We start from the raw sequence: 20,763 nt of genomic DNA, 5'->3' as shown, positions 1-20,763 counted from the left end.
TTCACCACCACAAGTCTAGTTGCCCTCTGTCATAGTACAAATGTGCCTTTTTACCCCTTTTGCCCTCCTCCCACTCCCTTTACCCTCTGGTAATCACCAATCTATTCTCTGCACCTGTGTGTTTTGTTGTTGTTTTTTTTATCTTCCACGTGAGTGAAATCATATAATTTTTGGTTTTCTCCATCTGACTTACTTTCTGAGCAAAAACATGCCACTAATCAAATATCATCTTAAAATAAACCACTGTACATTACCAGAAAAGTGATTTCGAAACAGCTGTAGAAAGAGTCAGGGCTAATTTTGCTTTTTAAATTCTCTTTTTTTGGGGGGAGGGGATATATCATATATTAAACTATAAATCTTCAGATATTTATTTTTAATGTTGAAATTTGTTTCTCCCTTCTTTTCTTTTCTCCCTTCTTTGTTCACATTGTGACATTTTCCCACACATCTGCAGATGGAAATAAAATATTGTGCATTACATTTACAGTCAACCAAGCCTGTTGTTAAGTTATGCTTCTTTCCAAGTCCACTCTTTTCTGCTTTATGATATACTATATTGTATTTTTCTAATAATCAGAAATAATTTTTAATGAGACACAAAAACCCAAGGAAGAATAAGATGTCCCAGCAGAAAAAAGAAGCTAAATAATATACTAAGAAAACAAAATTAGAAGAGTAAAAAAAAAAGTGTTAAGTATCATGGGGACGCAGAAAGACGACTTCCCATGAAACACATTTCTTTGCCAATTGCTTTAGATCCATTCAAGAACTCTAATTTAAAATACATTCTTTCAAGCTTTAAGAAGCCCTGGAACTAGGGAGAATAACTTGTCCTTGTTTTCCTAAGACTTTTCCTGTTCTGGAACTGAAACTCCAGTATTTTGATATACCCCTGTGTTCTAGCCAAAGCGGGATAGATAATCGCTGTAACTGAAACTCTTCAGAAAAAGGAAAAAAATGTTATCCTACACCAAGTATTTATGCTTATAAATTAATTTACATGTTCTTTTTTAAGAACTGATCTAATCAGACTATTCATTTCAACACAAAATAAAAGCAATTAAATAGTATAACTTGAATTCATATATTGAACTAAAAAGAACCATGTCCTTTAGCTTCAACTATCTTTTCAAGTAATTTTTTTATCCTGTACGATATCTGAAAAAAATAAATAATTCTATGAAATTTAGAGCTATACTTTTCATTGCAACAAAATATATTATAGCCAGATTGAATAAAAACAGGTTGTTATATATACATTTTATTCTATCTTTCCCATACTTTTCTTCGCTAGTTATAAATTTCACAAGTGATGACAGTTTAAACTGAGACATTAACTCAATGAAAATCACAAGGTTAAGACAGTCCTTCACATATCACAGAAATCTTACAAATATGGTGACAACTAAAAATTAAATAAATTATACAAACGAAATTTAAAGTTGTGGGAATACGTTTAGAATATGGATATCAAAAGATGAAATTCAACACCGAAATTCTAAATTTCAAGTAGAAATGAACTATTATGTTTTTAATAGGCCATTTTATTTTTAAAATAATGCTATAAACACCATTCCAATTTTCTCATTCAGAAACAGATATAAACATACTTGATGTTCATATTACCCTAATGTTTGTATCTGGCTGTTCATTAGGGTCTGAACTTGGAAACTAATTAGGGCCAATGGGATCTGAAAGGAAATCTACTGGGCAATGGTGTGGTTTCTGAGAAAGCTTTTATTCCATATTTAGGACTGAGAATCTAGTAGAATGTCCTGCCTTGTTCTATCCAGCTGCAAATACAGGTTGTGAGCATGAGATTTTTGTAGCTTTAGTTATAGGCATGTGAGAATGAGATCTCTCTAGGGGAAGGGTAAGAGAATAAAGGAGTCACTGAACCAAAACCTGAACCACCTATCTCTGGTGTTCCTATGTGAGTGTAATATCTTCTAGGGTTTAATCCCATCTGAGTCTGATGTTTCATTATTTGTAGCTGAAAGCTTCTTAATTGATAGACCAGTTTTCCAACAACAGCAGCAAAATACTATGACTATTGCCTTAATCCATTCAGGATGCTATAACAGAATACCATAGGCTGAGTGGCTTAAGTAACAAACATTTATTTCTCACAGTTCTGGAAGCTGGAAGTCCAAGATCAAAGCACTGGCAGATTCAGTATCTGGTGAGGCTCTGCTTCCTGGTTCATAGATGACAATCTTTTTGCTGTGTTCTCACATAGCAGAAGAGGTAAGGGCAAGGGAGTACTCTGGGGTCTCTTTTATAAGGGAACTAATCCCCTTCGTGAGGGTTCTGCCTTCATAACCAAATCACTTGCCATAAGCCCCACTTCCAAATGTCATCACATTGGATTTTATGTTTCCACATGTAAATTTTTGGGGGACACAAACATTCAGTCCATGGCAGCTGTCAATATGAGAAGAGGCAAATAGTCAGGAAAATAACTAGAATTTACCAATTTGGTATTGTTTTTATACATTTGGCTTTTTGTTGTTAGTTTATTGTTAGCTTTTCTCTGAATTGATCCTTTATTCTGATTGAAGATACCAACATTAATGATTTCTCTCAAGGACAAACATTGTACAAGCTTCCACTCACAGACACCAGAAATTCTTGTTATCAGAATTACTGATGTGCAGCTAGACAAAAGTTTCCTACAAAACTCTTCCACTTGAAAAGTTCATCAAAGGAACTTCCAGTTTCCTATCCAGTATGTAAGGAACTTGAAAGTCATCACTCCCATCTAGACAACAAGAATAAAGCACAACGAACTGAAAATCAATAACTTTTCATTTTTCTATCTGAGATCTGAACTCACAGGACAAACTATGGCCCCAAAAATTGGAGAGGAAGACAAGCTAATACAGAGAATAACATCTTATTATAGAAGAAACTCATGAGCTGAAACCTCCATGTTGTCCAATCCAGTAGGGAAATCTAAAATGTAACTGAGAAATTGCTGGAGGCTCAATGTGGACAAATTTGAGAGTTAAAAACTCCAAGAGGGGAAGAGTCATAGGGATGCTTCCACGTTTTTCTTGGGTTTTACCTTCAAGAGGTATACTAGGTTTTCACAGTGAAGATTAGAGAAAATGTCTTGGTGATTCCAACAGGGAGATGGAAAGGTAGCTTTTTGGAAATACTCCCAAAGCATTCAGTTTTTAACAAGGCTTGCCCTCAGGAGAGACTATTTTACCAGTGTGTAACCAACAAGGACTTACCAGAAACTAACCAATTTGGAGGAATGGAAATATCCAGCTCTAGCTTTCTCTAGCCTTCCTGTATCACCTAAGGAATAGGGAGGGATGAGAAGCACTTGCAAAAGGCCATAGCCCAGGGGAATGTTTTTAATAGGCCATTTTATTTTTGATCTCCAAAATTTGATCTCCAAAATTCTGACACTTAATGATAAAACTATAGAATGTTTCTCCTCCCCCAAAACCTAGAAATACATTAATAAAGACCTATTTACCACAATTACATTTACCCAGTACATCATGTCTGACTTTCAACAAAAAATTACAAGGCATACTAAAAGGTAAAAAACTCAATTTGAAGAGACAGAGCAAGCATCAGAACCAAACTCAGATATGCCACAGATTTTGGAAGTATCTGATAGAGAATTTAAAATAACTATGAATAAAATGCTAAGCGTTCTAATAGAAAAAGCAGGCAACATATAAGAACAGATGTATAATGTAAGCAGACTGATGGAAATTTTAAGAAAGAATACAAAAGCAATGCTAGAAATCAAAAACACTCTAACAGAAATGAAGAATACTTTGATGACCTCATTTATAGACTGAACATGGCCCAGAAAAGAATCAGTGAACTAGAAGATACATCAATATAAGTTTCCCAAACTTAAATGCAAAGAACAACAACAAAAATAAAAAAGAAAAAAAATAGAATTTCTAAGAACAGAGGACAAACTACAAAAAATGTAACATATGTGTAGTGGTAATACCAGAAGGAGAAGAAAGAGAGAAAGGAACAGAAGAAGTATCTGAAACAGTAATGACTGAAAACTTTCCAGGATTAATGTCAGATACAAAACCACAGACACAGGCAGCTCAAAAAACACTAAGAAGGATAAATGCTAAAAAATCTATACCTAGGCAGATCATATTCAAACTGCAGAAAATCAAAAACAATGAAAAAAACATTGAAAGATGCCAGAGGGGGAACAAACATCTTACCTAGAGAGGAACAATATAAGAATTACATTGGACTTCTCTTCAGAAACTATGCAAGCAGGAAGAGAGTGCAGTGAAATATTTAAAGTGTTAAAAAAAAAAAAAACCCTGGAATTATGCATTCAGTAAAATTATCCTTCAAAAGCGAGGGAGAAGTAAAGACTTTCTCAGAGAAACAAAAATGGAAAGAAGTTACCTCCAGTAGACCCACCTTGCAAGAAAGGTTAAAAGTTCTTCAGAGAGAAGGAAAATGATATATATTGGAACCTCAGACCTACATAAAGCAAAAGAGCACTAGCGAAGGAAGAAATGAAGGTAAAACATAAATTTTTATTTTTTTATTCTTATTGATCTAGCAGATACTAGTTTGTTCAAAATAATAACAGCAACAATGTATATGATGATTATAACTTATAGATAAGTGAAATAAATGACAGCAATGATAGAAGGAGTGGAAGGGAGGAATTAAGAATACTTTGTCATAGGTATTTGCACTACTTGTGAAGCAGTATAGTATTATTTGAACTTAGATTTGTTGTAAAAACACATGGCAATCCATAGGGCAATCACTAAGTGAAGTTAAAAAAGAAGTATAATTGATATGCAAAAAAAGGAAAGAAGATAAAATCATATAAAATGCTAATTTAAACAAGAGAAGGCAGAAAAAGAGTGGAAGAAAAATTAGAAATTGAGAATTGAAACTGAATAGAAAACAGCAACAAATGTGGTACATATTAATCCAACTATATCAATAATCACTTTAAATATCAATTATCTAAATACACCAATTTAAAATCAGAGATAGTCACAGTGGATCAAAAAACAAGACCTCTGTGTATGTTGCCTACAAGAAACCCACTATAAATATAAAAGCACATATAGATTAATAGTTAAGGAATAGAGAAAGGTATGCCATGCTAATGATAAGCAAAAGAAAGCAAAAGTAGCGATGTTAATTTCAGACAAGGTCAACTTCAGAGCAAGGAAAATTATCAGGAATAAAGAGAGCCATTACATAGTGATAAAGGGATCAATTATCCAAGAAGACATAACAGCCTTAATGTGTATGTGCATAAAAACTGAGTGTCAAAATACATGAGAAAAAAATTGATATAACTACAGGAAGTAAAAGAGAAATCTATTATTATATTTGGAGACTTCAATATCTCTTTGTCAGTAATGGACAGGTGCAGCTGGAAGAACATCAGTAAAGACATAGTTGAACTCAGCAGCACAATCAACTACTGAATCTAATTGACATTTATAGAATACTTCACCTGGCAACACCAGAATACACATTCTCCTCAAACTCACTTGAGAAATTCACTAAAATAGATCATATTTTAGGCCACAAAACACACCTTAGCAAATTTAAAAGAGTAGAAATCATACAATGGTATGCTCATACCACAATGGAGCTAAACTGCAATTCAACAACAGAAGGATAGCTAGAAAACCACAAAATACTTAGAGATTAAACAACACACATAAATAACAAATTGGTCAAAGAATACTCAGGAGAAATTAATATTTAAACTAAATGAAAATGAAAGTACAGCTTATCAAAATTTGTGGAATACAGTGAAAGCAATGTTTAGAAGGAAATTTATAGCATTGAATGCCTATATTAGAAAAGAAGAAAGACATAAAAATCAATTATCTAAGCTTCCATCTTAGGAAACTAGAACAAGAAGAGAAAATTAAATAAAGTAAGCAGAAGAAAATAAATACAGGAAATTAGAATAGACATCAATGATATTGAAAATGGGAAATCAATAGATAAAAATCAATGAAACCAAAAGCTGATTCTTTGAAAAGATCATTAAAATTCATAAAGTTCTAGCAATGGAGACTAAGGAAAAAAAGAGAGAAGACACAATATGTTTACACAATATCAATACTAATAAATGAAAGAAGGTACATCACTACAGATACTATGGATATTAAAAGGATAATAAAATTATTATGAATTCTATGCTCACAAATTTGATAACTTAGATGAAATGGACTTATTCCTTGAAAGACATAATCTGTCAACACTCACACAACGAGAAATAGACAATCTAAATAGAACTATATTTATTTAAAATATTGAATAATAATTAATAACCTTCCACAACAGAGAGCATCAGTCCCAGATGGGTTTACTGGTGAATTCTACCAAACATTTAAAGAAGAAATTATCCCAATTCTCTGAAATTTTTTCTAGAAAATAGAAACAGAGGGAGCACATCATAACTCATACTATGAGATCAGCATTATCTTAATACCAAAACCAGATAAAGACATTGCAGAAAAAGAAAACTACGAACCAATATCTCTCATGAACATAGAAGTAAAATCCTCAACAAAATATTAGCAAATCAAGCCCAACATTGTATAAAGAGAATTATACAGTTCCAGGTATGCAACACTCGTTCAACATTTGAAAATCAATTAATGTAATCCATCACATCAACTGACTAAAAAAGAAAAATCACATGATCATATGAATAGATACAGAAAAAGCATTTTATAAAATCCAAAACTCATTCATGATAAAAATTCTCAACAAACTAAGAATAGACAGGAACTTCCTCAACCTGATAAGAGCATCAACAAAAACCAACAATTAACATCATACTTACTGATGAGAAACTGTATTCATCCCCACTAATTCCAGGAACAAGGCAAAAATGTCCCATATCACCATTCCTACTATTCATTATCATACTGAAAGCCCTAGCTAATGCAACAGGAAAAGAAAAGAAAATACAACATATATACATTGAGAAGGAAGATATTAAACTATGTTCACAGATGACATGATAGTCAATGTAGAAAATCCCAAAGAATTGTTCAAAAAAGAAAAAAGAACTGTATGATCTAATAAGTGATTATAGCAAGGTTGCAGGACACAAGATTAGTGTAGAAAAGTCAGTTGCTTCCCTATAAACAAGGAATAAACAATTAGAATTCAAGATAAAAAATACAATACCATTTATATTATCACCAAACAAATGAAATACTTAACAATAAATCTGAAAAGCTATGTATAAGATTTATATGAGGAAATCTACAAAATTCCAATGAAAGTAATCAAAGAACTAAATAAACGGAGAGATATTCCATGTTCATGAATAAGAAGACTCAACATTGCAAGACGTCAGTTCTTCCCACATTAACATATAGATTCAACGCAATCCCAATCAGATTTCCAGCAAGTTATTTTGTGAATGTCAACAAACGGATTCTAAAGTTCACATGGAAAGGCAAAAGAATAGTATTTGCAGCATAATATTGAAGGAGTTAACCAAAGTCAGAGGGCTGACACTATCCTGGCTTCAAGACTTACGTTAAAGCTACAGTAATCAAGACAGTGTGATAACGCAAAAGAATAGACAAATAGATCAATGGAACCAAACAGACAGTTCAGACATAGACCCATACAGATATAGGTAACTGATCTTTGACAAAACAGCACAGACAATTCAACAGAGAAATGACAGACTTTTCAACAAATGGTGCTGAAACAACTGGACATCCTCATGCAAAAGTAAATGAATCTAGACACAGACGTACATACTTCACAAAAATTAAATCATAATGGATCATAGACAAATGTAAAATGCAAAACCATAAAGCTCCCAGAGATAACATAGAAGAAAATCTAGACAACCTTGGGCTTGTCAATGACAAAGATTTGATTCTTTTAAGAAAAAATAATTAAACTGGAATTCATTAAAATTTAAAAAATTTCTTCTCTAAAAAGACACTGTGAAGAGAATGAGAAGACAAGTAAAATATATTTGCAAAAGACATATTTGATACAAGACTATTATTCCAAATATACAAAGAATTCTTAAAATTCAATAAAAAAATAAACAACCCAGTTAAAAACAGGAAAAAGATTTCATTTGTTTTGGATACATAACAAGAAGTGGGATTGCTGGATCATATGGTAGCTCTATCTTTAATTTTTTAAGGAATCTCCATACTGGTTTACCTTTTGCATGCCCACCAACAGTATGCAAGAGTTCCAATTTCTCCACAACCTCACCAACATTTGTGTTTCGTTTCTTTGATAATAGCCATCCTGACAAGCATAAAGAGATATTGCATTATGGCTTTGATTCACATTTCCCTGATGATTAGTGGTGTTGAGCATTTTTTCATATGCCTGTTGGCCATCTGCACGTCTTCTTTGGAGAAACATCTATTCAAGTCTCTTGCACATCTTTTGATCAGGTTACTAGTTTTGTTTTGTCTTTACTATTGAGTTGTAGGAGTTCCTTTTATATTTTGGAGATTAACCCCTTATCAGATATACGGTGTGCAAAAATTTTCTGTCATCTGGAAGAGACACGAGCACTCCCATGTTCACTGCAGCACTATTCACAATAGCCAAGATATAAAAACCTAGCCCATCAACAGATGAGTGGATAAGGAAAATGTAGTATATACATACAATGGAATACTATTTAGCTTTTAAAAAAAGACGGAAATTTGCAATACGTGAAAACATGAATGAATCTCGAAGACATTATGCTAAGTGAAGTAAGCCAATCACAGAAGGATAAATACTGCATGATTCCACTTTTATGAAGTATCTAAAAATAGCTCAATTCATAGAATTAAAAAGTAGAATAATGGTTTCCAGGGGCTGGGGGGGTGGGAAATGGGGAGTTACTTATCAACAAGCATAGAGTTTCAGTCAAGCAAGATGAATAACCTTTAGAGATCTGCAGTCTAACATTGTACCTAAAATCAGTAATAATATACTGTACACTTAAAAGTTGGTTAAGAGGGTAGATCTCATATTAAGTGTACTTTGTGCACTAAAATAAAACTTTAAAAAAGAAAAAATATGCAGAAGCTCTGAACAGATACCTCACCAAAGATGATACACGAATGGCAAATATGCACATAAAAAGGTGCTCAACATAATACATCATTAGGGAAGTGAAAACTAAAATAACAATGAGATACCACTATATACCTTTGAATGGTGAAAATCCAAAATGCTGTCAACACCAAATGCTGACAAGGATGTGCAGAAGCAGGAACTCTCCTTCATTGCTGATAGGAATGCAAAATATTAAAGTCACTTTGGAAGACAGTTTGGCAGTTTCTTACAAAACGAAATATGCTCTTAGCAAAGAAATCAGCAGTCATGCTCCTTGGTATATACCCAAATGAATGGAAAACTTGCGTCCACACAAAAACCTGCACACGGATGTTTATAGCAGCTTTATTCATAACCGCCAAAACTTGGAACAACCGAGATGTGTTTCAGTAGGTAAGTAGGTAAATAAACTGTGGTGCATCTAGACAATGGAATATGATTATCAGTGCTATAAAAGAAATGAGCTATCAAGACATGAAAAGACATAGAACAACCTTAAATGTATATTACTAAGTAAACGAAGACTTTCTGAAAAGGCTGTGTACTGTATGATTCTGTCTATATGACATTCTAGAAAAGAATGTCAAAATATCAAAATATTTTGATCAAAATAAAAATATCAAGAATCCAAAATATCAAGACAGTAAAAAGGTCAGTGATGCTCAGGGAATAGGGAATAGGACAGGATAAACAGGCAAAGCACAGAGGATTTTTTAGGACAGTGAAACTATTTTGAATGATATTGTAATGGTAGATACATGACATTATACATTTGCCAAACCCATATAGAATGTACACCACTAAAGGTAACCTAGAGACTTTGGTTGATAATGACGTGTCAGTGTTGGCTCATCAGTTGTTACAAATGTACGGTGCTGGTGCAGGATATTGATGGTGGGGGGCTGTGTCTGAGATGAGCTAGAGTATGCGGGTACTCTGCATTTTCCACTCAAGTTTTCTCTGAATCTAAAACTGCTCTAAAAATAAAGTCTATTAATTTTTTTGAAATTTCATAAAGGTAACTAGCTGCTTTCTTGTGCCATGATGAATTGCTGAAGCAACAAGCAAGTTTCAATAAAGTGGAATGATTCATGTTTTTGCGAAGTTCCCGAGTGTCAGGGGCACAATGAAGATGGGTTTTGGAGAAGTGCCTGATTTCAGTTGTGATGTGGGATAGTATAATTTATAGTTAACCACTAAAATCAACTTCTCCGACTTCATAATTTCCTTAAAAGCACACAAAAATATTTGTTTGCTAGAAGTCTACTTTGAAATACAATTTAATGTTGGGGTACATTGCATGAGTTGATAAGATAAAAGTAAAATTTTTAAATTTTCCATACATAAGTTTCTATTAATAATAATTTACCCACACCTGTCATTATAAAGAGAAATGGGTGTATTTTTTCTTTACAGAAAGCAAAAAGTGTTACCATTGTCTTTGTATTTTCAAACAAAAGGATCTATGTCCTTTCAAGTAAGAGAAGCTATGGCTATATTGCTGGTGCGTCTTCCTTCCTCTCTCAGTTCTCAAAAATTGACCTTACGCCTTTATTCAGATTAGCGTGTCAGTTTGTTTTGCAAATAATCTCCCTTTTCTAGACCTAAAGTCTCCTGGTGTAAAGGTATAACATAATACGGAAAGCAATATATTTAGTACACTGTAAACTTTGAAGTTGAGTTGTATGCCAACAGCTTCTAGCAAACAAAATGATAAATTTAAAAAACACACTTAGATGAAGCTAAAATACTCAGAGTTGAAAATAATGTTTCTTCAAGATGAATATACATTCAGGCTTTATAAAGATCATCAATCTTTGTATTATCTCAAGCCCAAAACTTTCCTTTGGGTCAGAAGACGATAGACTTCCTGCTTCCTGACATTACTGTGGCAAGAAGTGAAAATTATAACTTGTTTTAAAATATAGCTTTTTTGTTCTACACTAAATAAGAAATAATTAGTAACAAACTCAAAGTACCTGGGATCCCCGAAAGGCTTTATCTTGCATGCCAAATCTAATGATTAATAGCAGCTGCCTGTCGCACTCTGCTTACAAATGTGATGAAACCAGGTCCAGGCTCAGTGGCATGATTCATTAGTCTTGTCTCTCTTGGCTGTGAGAGGGCATATACCCTAAATATGTGCTGACCTTGCATAAATCTTCTCAATTCAATTTAGATCGTTTCAATTCAAATGAACAAGAACACAGAAAAGTGATCTTTTTTTTATGGTATAAAATTTAAATGTCATTTCCCAGGATCATATACTTCATCCAGAAAAGAAGGTCAAATACCCAAAATAAATAAAGTATATATAAGAAGAAGCATGATCAAACGATAAAATAGATCGGAAGACAGTAAAAAGAGGAGAGGGAAGATATCTAATGGGCCAAAAGTAGAGTAGACTTTCTTAAAAGAATTTAATTAAGCTAGGCCTTGAAGAAGGGATTTAAAAAGCAGAGAGAAGGGAATAATAAGTGTAAACAAATGGAAAATGAATAAGTAATAATTGCTGCATGCCTAAGTAGAAAAAAATTGTCTAAAGTAATTTTTCATTCCAGAGTTTCCTTTATTGTTTTGTTTTGTTTGCTTTGATTCTTGATTTTAACATCTCAAGTTATCTTTCCAAATGTAGCAATTGTAAGGTACTTACAATTAGAGTGGATATAATAATTCAGTGATGCAAAGAAACATATTTAGCACCTTTACCTTTATGTCCTAAATTAAAAATCACCACTCTAGCATGACCAACAAAATGAGGGAGAGGGGGCCGGGGATTGGGAAGAGGAGAGAGAGGAAGAGGGAGAGAGGCCACATACGAAATATATAGAAGAGATTTTCAAAACGGACTATCTGTGAATATGAATGAGCAGACATCATAAAGTTATTTTAAACAATTTTATACTTATTTCCTTGCGCCAATTAGTCATACTATCATTATTTTCTTTTACTTTCTCTGCAACCCTTCCAAGAACTCAGTTTGTGGAGAAGTCTAGCAGAGGTACCATATTTAATGCTTGATCTATATTTTCCAAGGCTAGTAAACTCTACTTAGGAACATAATCAATTCTGTACATATACTGTTTTCAATATGACCACATCCTTTCTCACTCAGCTGCTATTCTGGGAAGCTGAAATGACCTATTATCTGGGACCTATAGACCTCATTCAGTGTAATAATTTCTCATTATATCTATCAACATAAATTTTAAATCTTTTATAATTTGTAAAATATATGCCTATTTGAGAATGTTTATTAAGGTGCTGGGCCTTTCATTTTAAGATAGGCTGCCCCAGTCTGCACTTCACTATTAACTGCTATCACAACACCCAGTTTGTTTCCTATATGGATCTTGTCACAAACTGGAATTAATTCGTTTTTTTTTTTAATTGTGTATAAATATTCCTCCCTCTAGAATGTAAGAGCTATCATGTATAGCAGGGACTCTGTCTGTCTTGTTCAACATTCTATCCTCAGTGCCAAGCAACGTGCCTGACACACAGGGGACCCTCCAAAAATACATTTGACACAAGCAAATGGATGAACCACAAATAGATCTTAAAATGTATCTTCATATCATCATATATCAAACGTCATGAAAATTGCATAACTTCTTGAAACATAAACAAACGAGGAGAAAAATAAACGTTGTGGTAGGGAAGGAGGAGACTTGAAACAAACACAATATGCCTAGCGGTCAAATTGAAACAGAGAGCTCACTTAAGTTGATGAATAATGTATCCAAACATTCTAAAGGTCATTTCAATATTATTGGAGCCACAAATAGGTAAATAAATTAACCAAGAGAAATGTCGCCTCATTATTAATGAATGATTTTTAGTCTTAGTAGTAAATCAGTTTAAAGAATGTTTCAGTAGCCAAAGTATAGTGTTAGGACTTAAAGATATTATGAAAAGAAATAAGAGGGAATAATTCAAGTCACAAGCAGGTTACTTTAGTCAATAGTAACAATTCTAGCACCACCTACATCCTTTGAAATTTTATGGTAAGTTTATCCATTCTATCTAAATTTAAATATTCAAAAGAGTACTATATTTCTAATGGAAATGTGCTAGAGGTTAGGTATTGCTCCAAGTCAATGAGTAATTATTTTGAGTATACTATAAGTCAAAAAAGTAAGCATTACTGACGATTCTTTATTGAGGAGAATCAAAGTAATGAGAATGTGTATCTCCTCTCCAGATCAGAGGATCAGATGATCATTTATTTTAAACTTTGGAGTTTCTGCAAGTTTTTATGTTGTTAGATTCTAGTCTTTTCACTTAAACGCATAATTTTAATAAAATAATGGTAGAAATATTGTAACTTTTTATAAAGGTATTAATATTTCTTTTATGCCACCTCACCCCCAAAAAAGCAACGTATGGAAAAAAATTCTATGACGAAAGAATCTTATCTTTAAGATTTAAGGTCACATTGAAGAAGTACTAAGGAACTGAAAGACCAAATGGAAAGTGTAGGCATTTCTCCCTGTAAATCTAATGTTCAGTTAATGTAACTACCGCTGTACGTGTCAAAGCATGAAGATAATGATTAATTTCAGAACAAAATGAGCACACAGTTCCTGTTACCTATTATACGGATTAATATGGATGACCAAGAAGTATTTAAGAGGAGTCCCAACAGCCTTCACAGAAGTCGTCTGAGTACTTAGTGTGCCTATAGCCACAAGACAGGAATTTTGGGACGTGGGATGTTTTAAGAGAAAGAAACTCTATGATGCTCCCATTGATATGAATTAAACAATAATGTATTGTTTTACATTTGAACTTCTATGTCAGGAAAGACAAGCAGAGAATTTTCCTCAATCATATGCTTATTTAAATGCTCAGTTTTCCTCATTGGTAGAGAACTGTTCTCCATGTTTTATATTTCTGAACAGATAGTCCAGAAGGAAAGAAAAAACGTGCAAGATTTCTTGGTCAGTATCTGGAATATGTTTTGTTTTGACTTTCTAAACTAGAAGTCTTTAATTATCTCCCCATCACGTATCCCCTTCTAAATTCTTACTTGTAACAGTTAACCCTGCTCCTGCCATCTGCCTACTGCCACACCCACCACCCATACATACACAACTGAGTCAATGCATATCCAAGTTCTATCAGTAAATGGGCTGACTATCAATCTATAGCTTTATTCTAGTTTGCCAAGCTGAGCTGAGCATATGAGAATTCTCTCTTGGAGATAATTTTATACAAGTGACTTAGGGAGCTTTTTTTGGTTGGGAATAGTTTGAATAGTGTTGGCCCTACATGTATTTTCTTAAAGATTATATAATAGTACTCAATTATAAGGTCGCCTGTGCCTGTTTTTTTTTTTAATAGCATATGTGCAATCATTCTCTAATCTGTTCTAAGGAAATTGATCTCCACTATTCTTTTGAATCAAATTTGGTAATTCCTATTTTGCTAGGAATTAGCCATTTCCCCTAAATGTTCATGTTGTTGGTAAAATAAGCTAATTGCTGCAGTATTTTTAAAATAAGTCTGACAGTATATATAACATTTAATAATACACATACAATTTAAGTGTTCACTCTCCACTTCTGAGAATCTAGCTAATAGAAATAGGAGCAATAATATATAAAAGTATGTGAATAAGGATGTTTATTATAGCATTGTGTGTCGTGACAATAAAATAACTAAAAGTTTTAATGCCCAACAGTAAAGAAAAAGCTTAACATATTTTAGGTGTCATCTAAAAACATAAATTAATGAGTACAGAGTTTCAGTTTGGCAAGATGAAAAGAGTTCTGGAGATGGACAGTGGTGTTGGTTGCACAACAGCGTGAATGTACTTAATGTCCCTGAATTGTACACTTAAAAGATGTTGATGGTAAATTTTATGCGTATTTTACTACAATTAAAAAATGAAAATAAAAATAAAACAAAGTTTACATTTAAAAAAATTGTTTTAGGTCAAGTGAAATGACTGTAACTCAAGATGTTTAATCAGAGAATGTGGGGTGCATGTGAGTGCTGCCCCGTACAGAGACATATGTTCAGTAAACAGGCTCTAGCAAGGAGAAAGACATTCGTCTGAGACTATCTGCCAAGTGGGTGATACTCCTACCCTGTTTCAATGCATCAAAACAGAAAATACTTTGATTCTATATCATATATGCTACATAAACCTCTAAATAGACCGGATTGTGACTACACAGCAATTGAATAAATTCACGCATAGTATTCTATGCATCTATTTTAAACTAATACGACTTAATTAAAAGAGCACCCTAAGGAGACACCTAACTAAACCTAAATATATAAAGTTGTTATATTACTGCTGTTACGTTCCTTAATAGTCACGTTTCTTCACAGTTCAATGCACAACTTCTTAATTCAAAAGGGATTTAGTTCATGAGACAAATGAAAACATAAAAATATGTTAAATTGCTCTTATAAAAGTATTTTTCTCCATTTCCAACAAATACCCTACGGTTATAATTGTAAGAATTATAGCTACAGTCTTGAATAAATATGTAAACTAAACTTTCATAATTTAAAAATACTGAAATTTTGGTTAAATACTGAAGAATGAAATATTCTGGTTTATTAACAATTTAGCATAAGTCCCCTTGCATTGTAAACTCTGCTGAAACTTCTCCAGTTTTGGTCACTTTCTCATTTTAATAAGTTCATTCTAATAATCACAACTTAATCTTTCTTTGATAATTAATCTTATCAAAGTGCCTTCAAGATCATCACACAGAGTATAAGTACTCATGGCTCAGGTTAAAATTTTGGAAACAGAGGGAAAAAAGTGCTGCTGGCTCCAAAAGTTACTGCAGAAATGCCTGTTTATACTATACTCTTAATGTCAAATTGTTTTCTTGCAATTCTCTTCTCTTTGTCTAAAAAATATGAGCCAAGATCTTGGTAATAAAGTTTTTACTTTATGATATTTTGCTCAGCCATCCCAAACTTCATTCAAGAGAGCAGCAAATTTACTTTCATGGTGAAGTCCCTGCAACTTGTACAGCTGAGACATTTAATTGGAAACACAGGATCAAGAGCCTGTTAAGACAAGGCTGAAAAAATAAATTCCCAACTCTCCTCCTCTTCCACTCATGCTGGCACGTTACTATCAACTGTAAATAACAGTGTGTGATGAGAGGCACTTAGAATGCCAGTTGTCCATGATTCTTTCTTCATGCAAAATGCTTCTCAGATTTAGAAAGACTCAGCTATGCTTCAACCAACTGCCTTAGGAATCTGGGTGGGGATTCTTAATGGATTTAATAAATGGATCAGACTTACTTAAGACCATAAACTTGTCTTTAATATATAATAAAAACGATGAGAAATGTTCTATGTCTGATTTTTATTCCAGAGACTCTTCCCAATCTAAGTATTAAAATGATTAAACAAATTATAGGTGAAAATACTTTTTTTCCATAAACTTCTGCTTAGCAGAAGGAACTTTACTAAAACTCACTTATTTCAAAGTAGTTCTAAATTTCTGATCTTTGATCTGATAAATAGGTCATTATAATTTAGAATGTTTATGCTTCAACGAACCCAAAATGGCTGGTAAGTGTAGAGAAACGGTTATTTTGGAAATAATGATTTTTAACAACTCAATTCTATCTATAATCTTACAGAAAATATGTACAAATGAATTGGAAAATGGACAACGTTTAGATGGTTACATAAACAAATAAAATATTGATTTGACTCACTGATAATATTGTGGGAATTATTCTCTTGGATTTATGTTGTTATTTTAATATAGCATTTTCAGTAAAGTAATATTTTTAAATGAAAAAAATAAAAACAGTCCAAGGTCTACCCATTGTTAACTGAGCTTATGAGGAAAAATGTTTATAAAGATCATGTTTAAAATACAAGAAACTAAGCAGGTGTTCACAAGTGTTTCCACATGTTGGTCACTGTGGTCATGTTGTAAGACCAGTTTTTATTAGTCTTATCTCTCTAATATTTGTTCGTTTTTGCCTTTTCTCATATAATTTCTATGTCCTAGCTGAGGAAGAACCCTAGGAAGCAAGCACAAGAGCTACATAAAGAAACTTACCAAATATTTGAGTAAATAGAGGGTAAATTGTCATCTCTAGTCAACTTACAGCCTAATAGAAAATGTAAAATGTGAAAAATGAAGCGGCACATGAATTCAGCCTGTTATTCTAAGAATTTCTTCTTAGGGCAACACCCTTCGGGGTGATGTCCTCTTGCATTCTTTTTTTGCCAGGATCTTTTCCAGTCTAAGAGTATTGATCTATGCTTTGTTTGGATTTCTTTTTGAGGGGAGGGGTTGCCGAAGAGGCTGAATGACGAGTCATGTGTTATAGACACTGTCGGGTCTGAAGCCAGGGCAACATTCCTCTCCTAACCAGCTTCTCGCAACTCTAAAAAGAGATTTTCTTGGGAATTCTCTAAGTTGAGTCTAATGTTATAGCCCTGTTCCCTGCAATGGTAAAAGTTGACAACTCGTTAAAATTAGTTATTAATTGTGCAAAGTGCCTATATCATTACATGTTTACTTCATCTGCAGACATTAATTATATATTTTGCATTGATTTTGCAGCTTTTCTCTCTTTAACTAAGATTTTGTAATTTGTGATTATGAAGGCAGCACATCTTCAACGTTTTGTGGCACTAAGTACCATTAAAAGCCATTTTACGGCCCTCCAATCATTAAAATGGTAGTCTTACTGGAGCAATGCAAAGAACTCTGCCTACTACCTAGGGATAATGCTACCATTATGTTAGAGTTTAATGGAGTAAGTAAGGATAAAGGCCAAACAACGTGACCCTGGGTTTTATTTGACCCTGTGATCATTTAGCACTGGACTGGGAGTACAGTACAGCTGTCAATTCTGACTGTCCAATGCACTCAGGAAAGTATGCAACCTATATCCTATTTCCTAAGCAGAAATGATTTGGGGGATCAGTCTTTTTTTAAAAGAACTCACTAAGAGTTCTTTCCTCCCAGGTCATCACCTCCTTCTTTGATTTTGGGACCAGCAGACAATATTTTAAAATAATAAATAAATAACATTTCAAAAATAAGAAAAAAATCTAAAAACCATTTAAATTGTCTTTTTCTTTCTTTCTTTCTTTTTTTTAATCTTGGCTCAGAGCAAGCGGGAAGTTACTTAGCACGGTTCCGGGTTTCCTCGCGCCCCGCCCGCGCGCCTGCCCGCCCTACCACAGCTACAGGCTTTTCGTCCCTGGGTCGGTCTGTCCTGCGAGGAGCAATCCCTGTCCATCGGTCCGCGCTCTGTCTGCCCGCCCGCCCGCCGCGCATCTGCCCTTCTCTTTTGACTCCGCCCCGCATCTGTCCGGAACCGCCTGGCGTCTGAGCTGACCCAGTGCACGTCTGCCAGTCAGTCCCTCCGGACCTGCCGCGAGTCTCAGGCTGCCGAAATCACCGCGCTTCACTCGGTCCGTACCCAGTGGGCATCTTGGGTATCTGGGCGGTCTCCGGTCCCCGCGCGCGTGTCTGTGTGTCTGTCTCTCTGTCCGATCCGCCGCCTGCAGCCTGCCTGATGGCCCCAGCGCACCAAGTGTCCAGTGTGCCCTTTCGCTGACGCTGAGCGTGTGCAGCGGCCTTAGTTAGCTGCGAGCCCGCCTGAGCCCGGCCAGGCAGCCGGCGGAGGAATACGCGCTCGGCCCCTGGCCTTGTTGATATAATTTTAAGCCAACAGGAGCTCGAGGCCTATATTTATGCAGAAAACGGGTCGCGAGGCCTCTGCCGGCAATGCTGGATGTGGGGAGCCAGCCAGCTGCTTGATGATTTAACGGGGAAAGGGAAATATCTTTTCTACTACTGGCTTTTGAAACTGATTTTAAATCGGAATGGGTGAAAAAAGATGAGTCCCCATAGGGAGAACAGATTCGTTATTGGGGTGCTTTTTTGTCTGATGCGTTTGTTCTGAGCCTGCTGACCAGCTGTTTCTGAACTTCATTTTCTCAGCCTCAACAGTGATTCTGAGTCTGCTTTTAGCTTCCTTCGCCTTGGCTTTTTTCTGTTCGTGAACAGCTGCTTGGCCCATAGCTTAGAGAAAGCAGCCTTTTTTCTCCCCCAAGAGTCTCCTCCCTGTTCTCAGAGAGATGGGGAGTGGGGAGCCTAATCCTGCTGGCAAGAAGAAGAAGTACCTCAAGGCTGCCCTGTACGTGGGTGACTTGGACCCAGATGTCACCGAGGACATGTTATATAAAAAGTTCAGGCCTGCTGGCCCTCTGCGCTTCACCCGAATCTGCCGTGACCCGGTGACCCGCAGCCCCCTGGGCTATGGCTATGTCAACTTTCGCTTTCCTGCGGATGCTGAGTGGGCTCTGAACACCATGAATTTTGATTTGATTAATGGCAAACCATTCCGCCTCATGTGGTCTCAGCCAGATGACCGCTTAAGAAAGTCTGGAGTTGGAAATATATTCATCAAAAATCTGGACAAATCCATAGACAATAGGGCCCTTTTTTATTTATTTTCTGCTTTTGGGAACATTCTCTCCTGCAAAGTCGTATGTGATGACAACGGCTCTAAAGGTTATGCCTATGTGCACTTTGACAGTCTGGCGGCTGCCAATAGGGCCATCTGGCATATGAATGGAGTGCGGCTCAACAACCGCCAGGTGTATGTTGGCCGATTCAAATTTCCGGAAGAGCGGGCAGCTGAAGTCAGAACCAGAGATAGAGCAACTTTCACCAATGTTTTCGTTAAAAATTTTGGAGATGACATGGATGACGAAAAACTGAAGGAAATTTTCAGTGAATATGGGTCAACTGAGAGTGTGAAGGTAATAAGAGATGCCAGTGGGAAATCTAAAGGCTTTGGATTTGTGAGATATGAGACACATGAGGCTGCCCAAAAGGCTGTGTTAGACCTGCATGGAAAGTCCATCGATGGAAAAGTCCTATATGTAGGGCGAGCACAGAAGAAAATTGAACGTCTGGCTGAGTTAAGGCGAAGATTTGAACGGCTGAGATTAAAGGAAAAAAGTCGGGCTCCGGGAGTGCCTATCTATATTAAGAACCTGGATGAGACCATTGATGATGAAAAACTGAAGGAGGAATTTTCTTCCTTTGGATCAATTAGCCGGGCCAAAGTGATGGTGGAAGTGGGGCAAGGCAAAGGGTTTGGTGTTGTCTGCTTCTCCTCTTTCGAGGAGGCTACCAAAGCAGTGGATGAGATGAATGGTCGCATAATGGGCTCCAAGCCCCTGCATGTCACCCTGGGCCAGGCCAGGCGTAGGTGGTGAGAATAAGAATACTCAATTTGTTTCAGCCTTAAGCTGGTGCCTACTTAGTTTGGGCTATTTTGTGATAAGAAGTTATTTTATGCCAATTCACAAGTTTTTTTAAGTGAGTACTTTCTTTTAAAAAAAGTGAAACTGGAAAACCTTGTTCATTTTAGTGAAGACCATCATTTGCGATTGTAAAACTGTCATTTTGTACTATTTTTTGATATAATGTCTATAGGAATATGTAGAATAAAGTTTATTCCTCCACACATTTTTCTTCTTAAACCAGTCAAGGTGAGGTAATTGAGTATATTTCCTTCTTTATTTCAATAATACTATTAAATTTAATTTCTTCTGTGAAAATATTCTTGAAATGGTCCTTACTTCTGAGTCTGACGCAGTGAAAAATTCTAACTTGCTTTTGAGAAATCAACG

General features: G+C 35.1%; 1 protein-coding gene across 1 annotated transcript; it reads left to right on the top strand.

The window, feature by feature from the left end:
• Positions 1-18,475: 18,475 nt before the first annotated feature.
• PABPC5 (poly(A) binding protein cytoplasmic 5) lies at positions 18,476-20,533 on the top strand. Its single transcript, XM_046673845.1, has 2 exons — positions 18,476-18,528; positions 19,061-20,533. Exon 2 carries the CDS (start codon positions 19,198-19,200, stop codon positions 20,344-20,346), a length of 1,149 nt encoding a protein of 382 aa, XP_046529801.1. The 5' UTR covers positions 18,476-18,528; positions 19,061-19,197; the 3' UTR covers positions 20,347-20,533.
• Positions 20,534-20,763: the final 230 nt, after the last annotated feature.

Source organism: Equus quagga, chromosome 10 (assembly GCF_021613505.1).
Source record: "Equus quagga isolate Etosha38 chromosome 10, UCLA_HA_Equagga_1.0, whole genome shotgun sequence".
NCBI lineage: Eukaryota > Metazoa > Chordata > Mammalia > Perissodactyla > Equidae > Equus > Equus quagga.
This window is presented reverse-complemented; position numbering and strand designations above follow the sequence as displayed.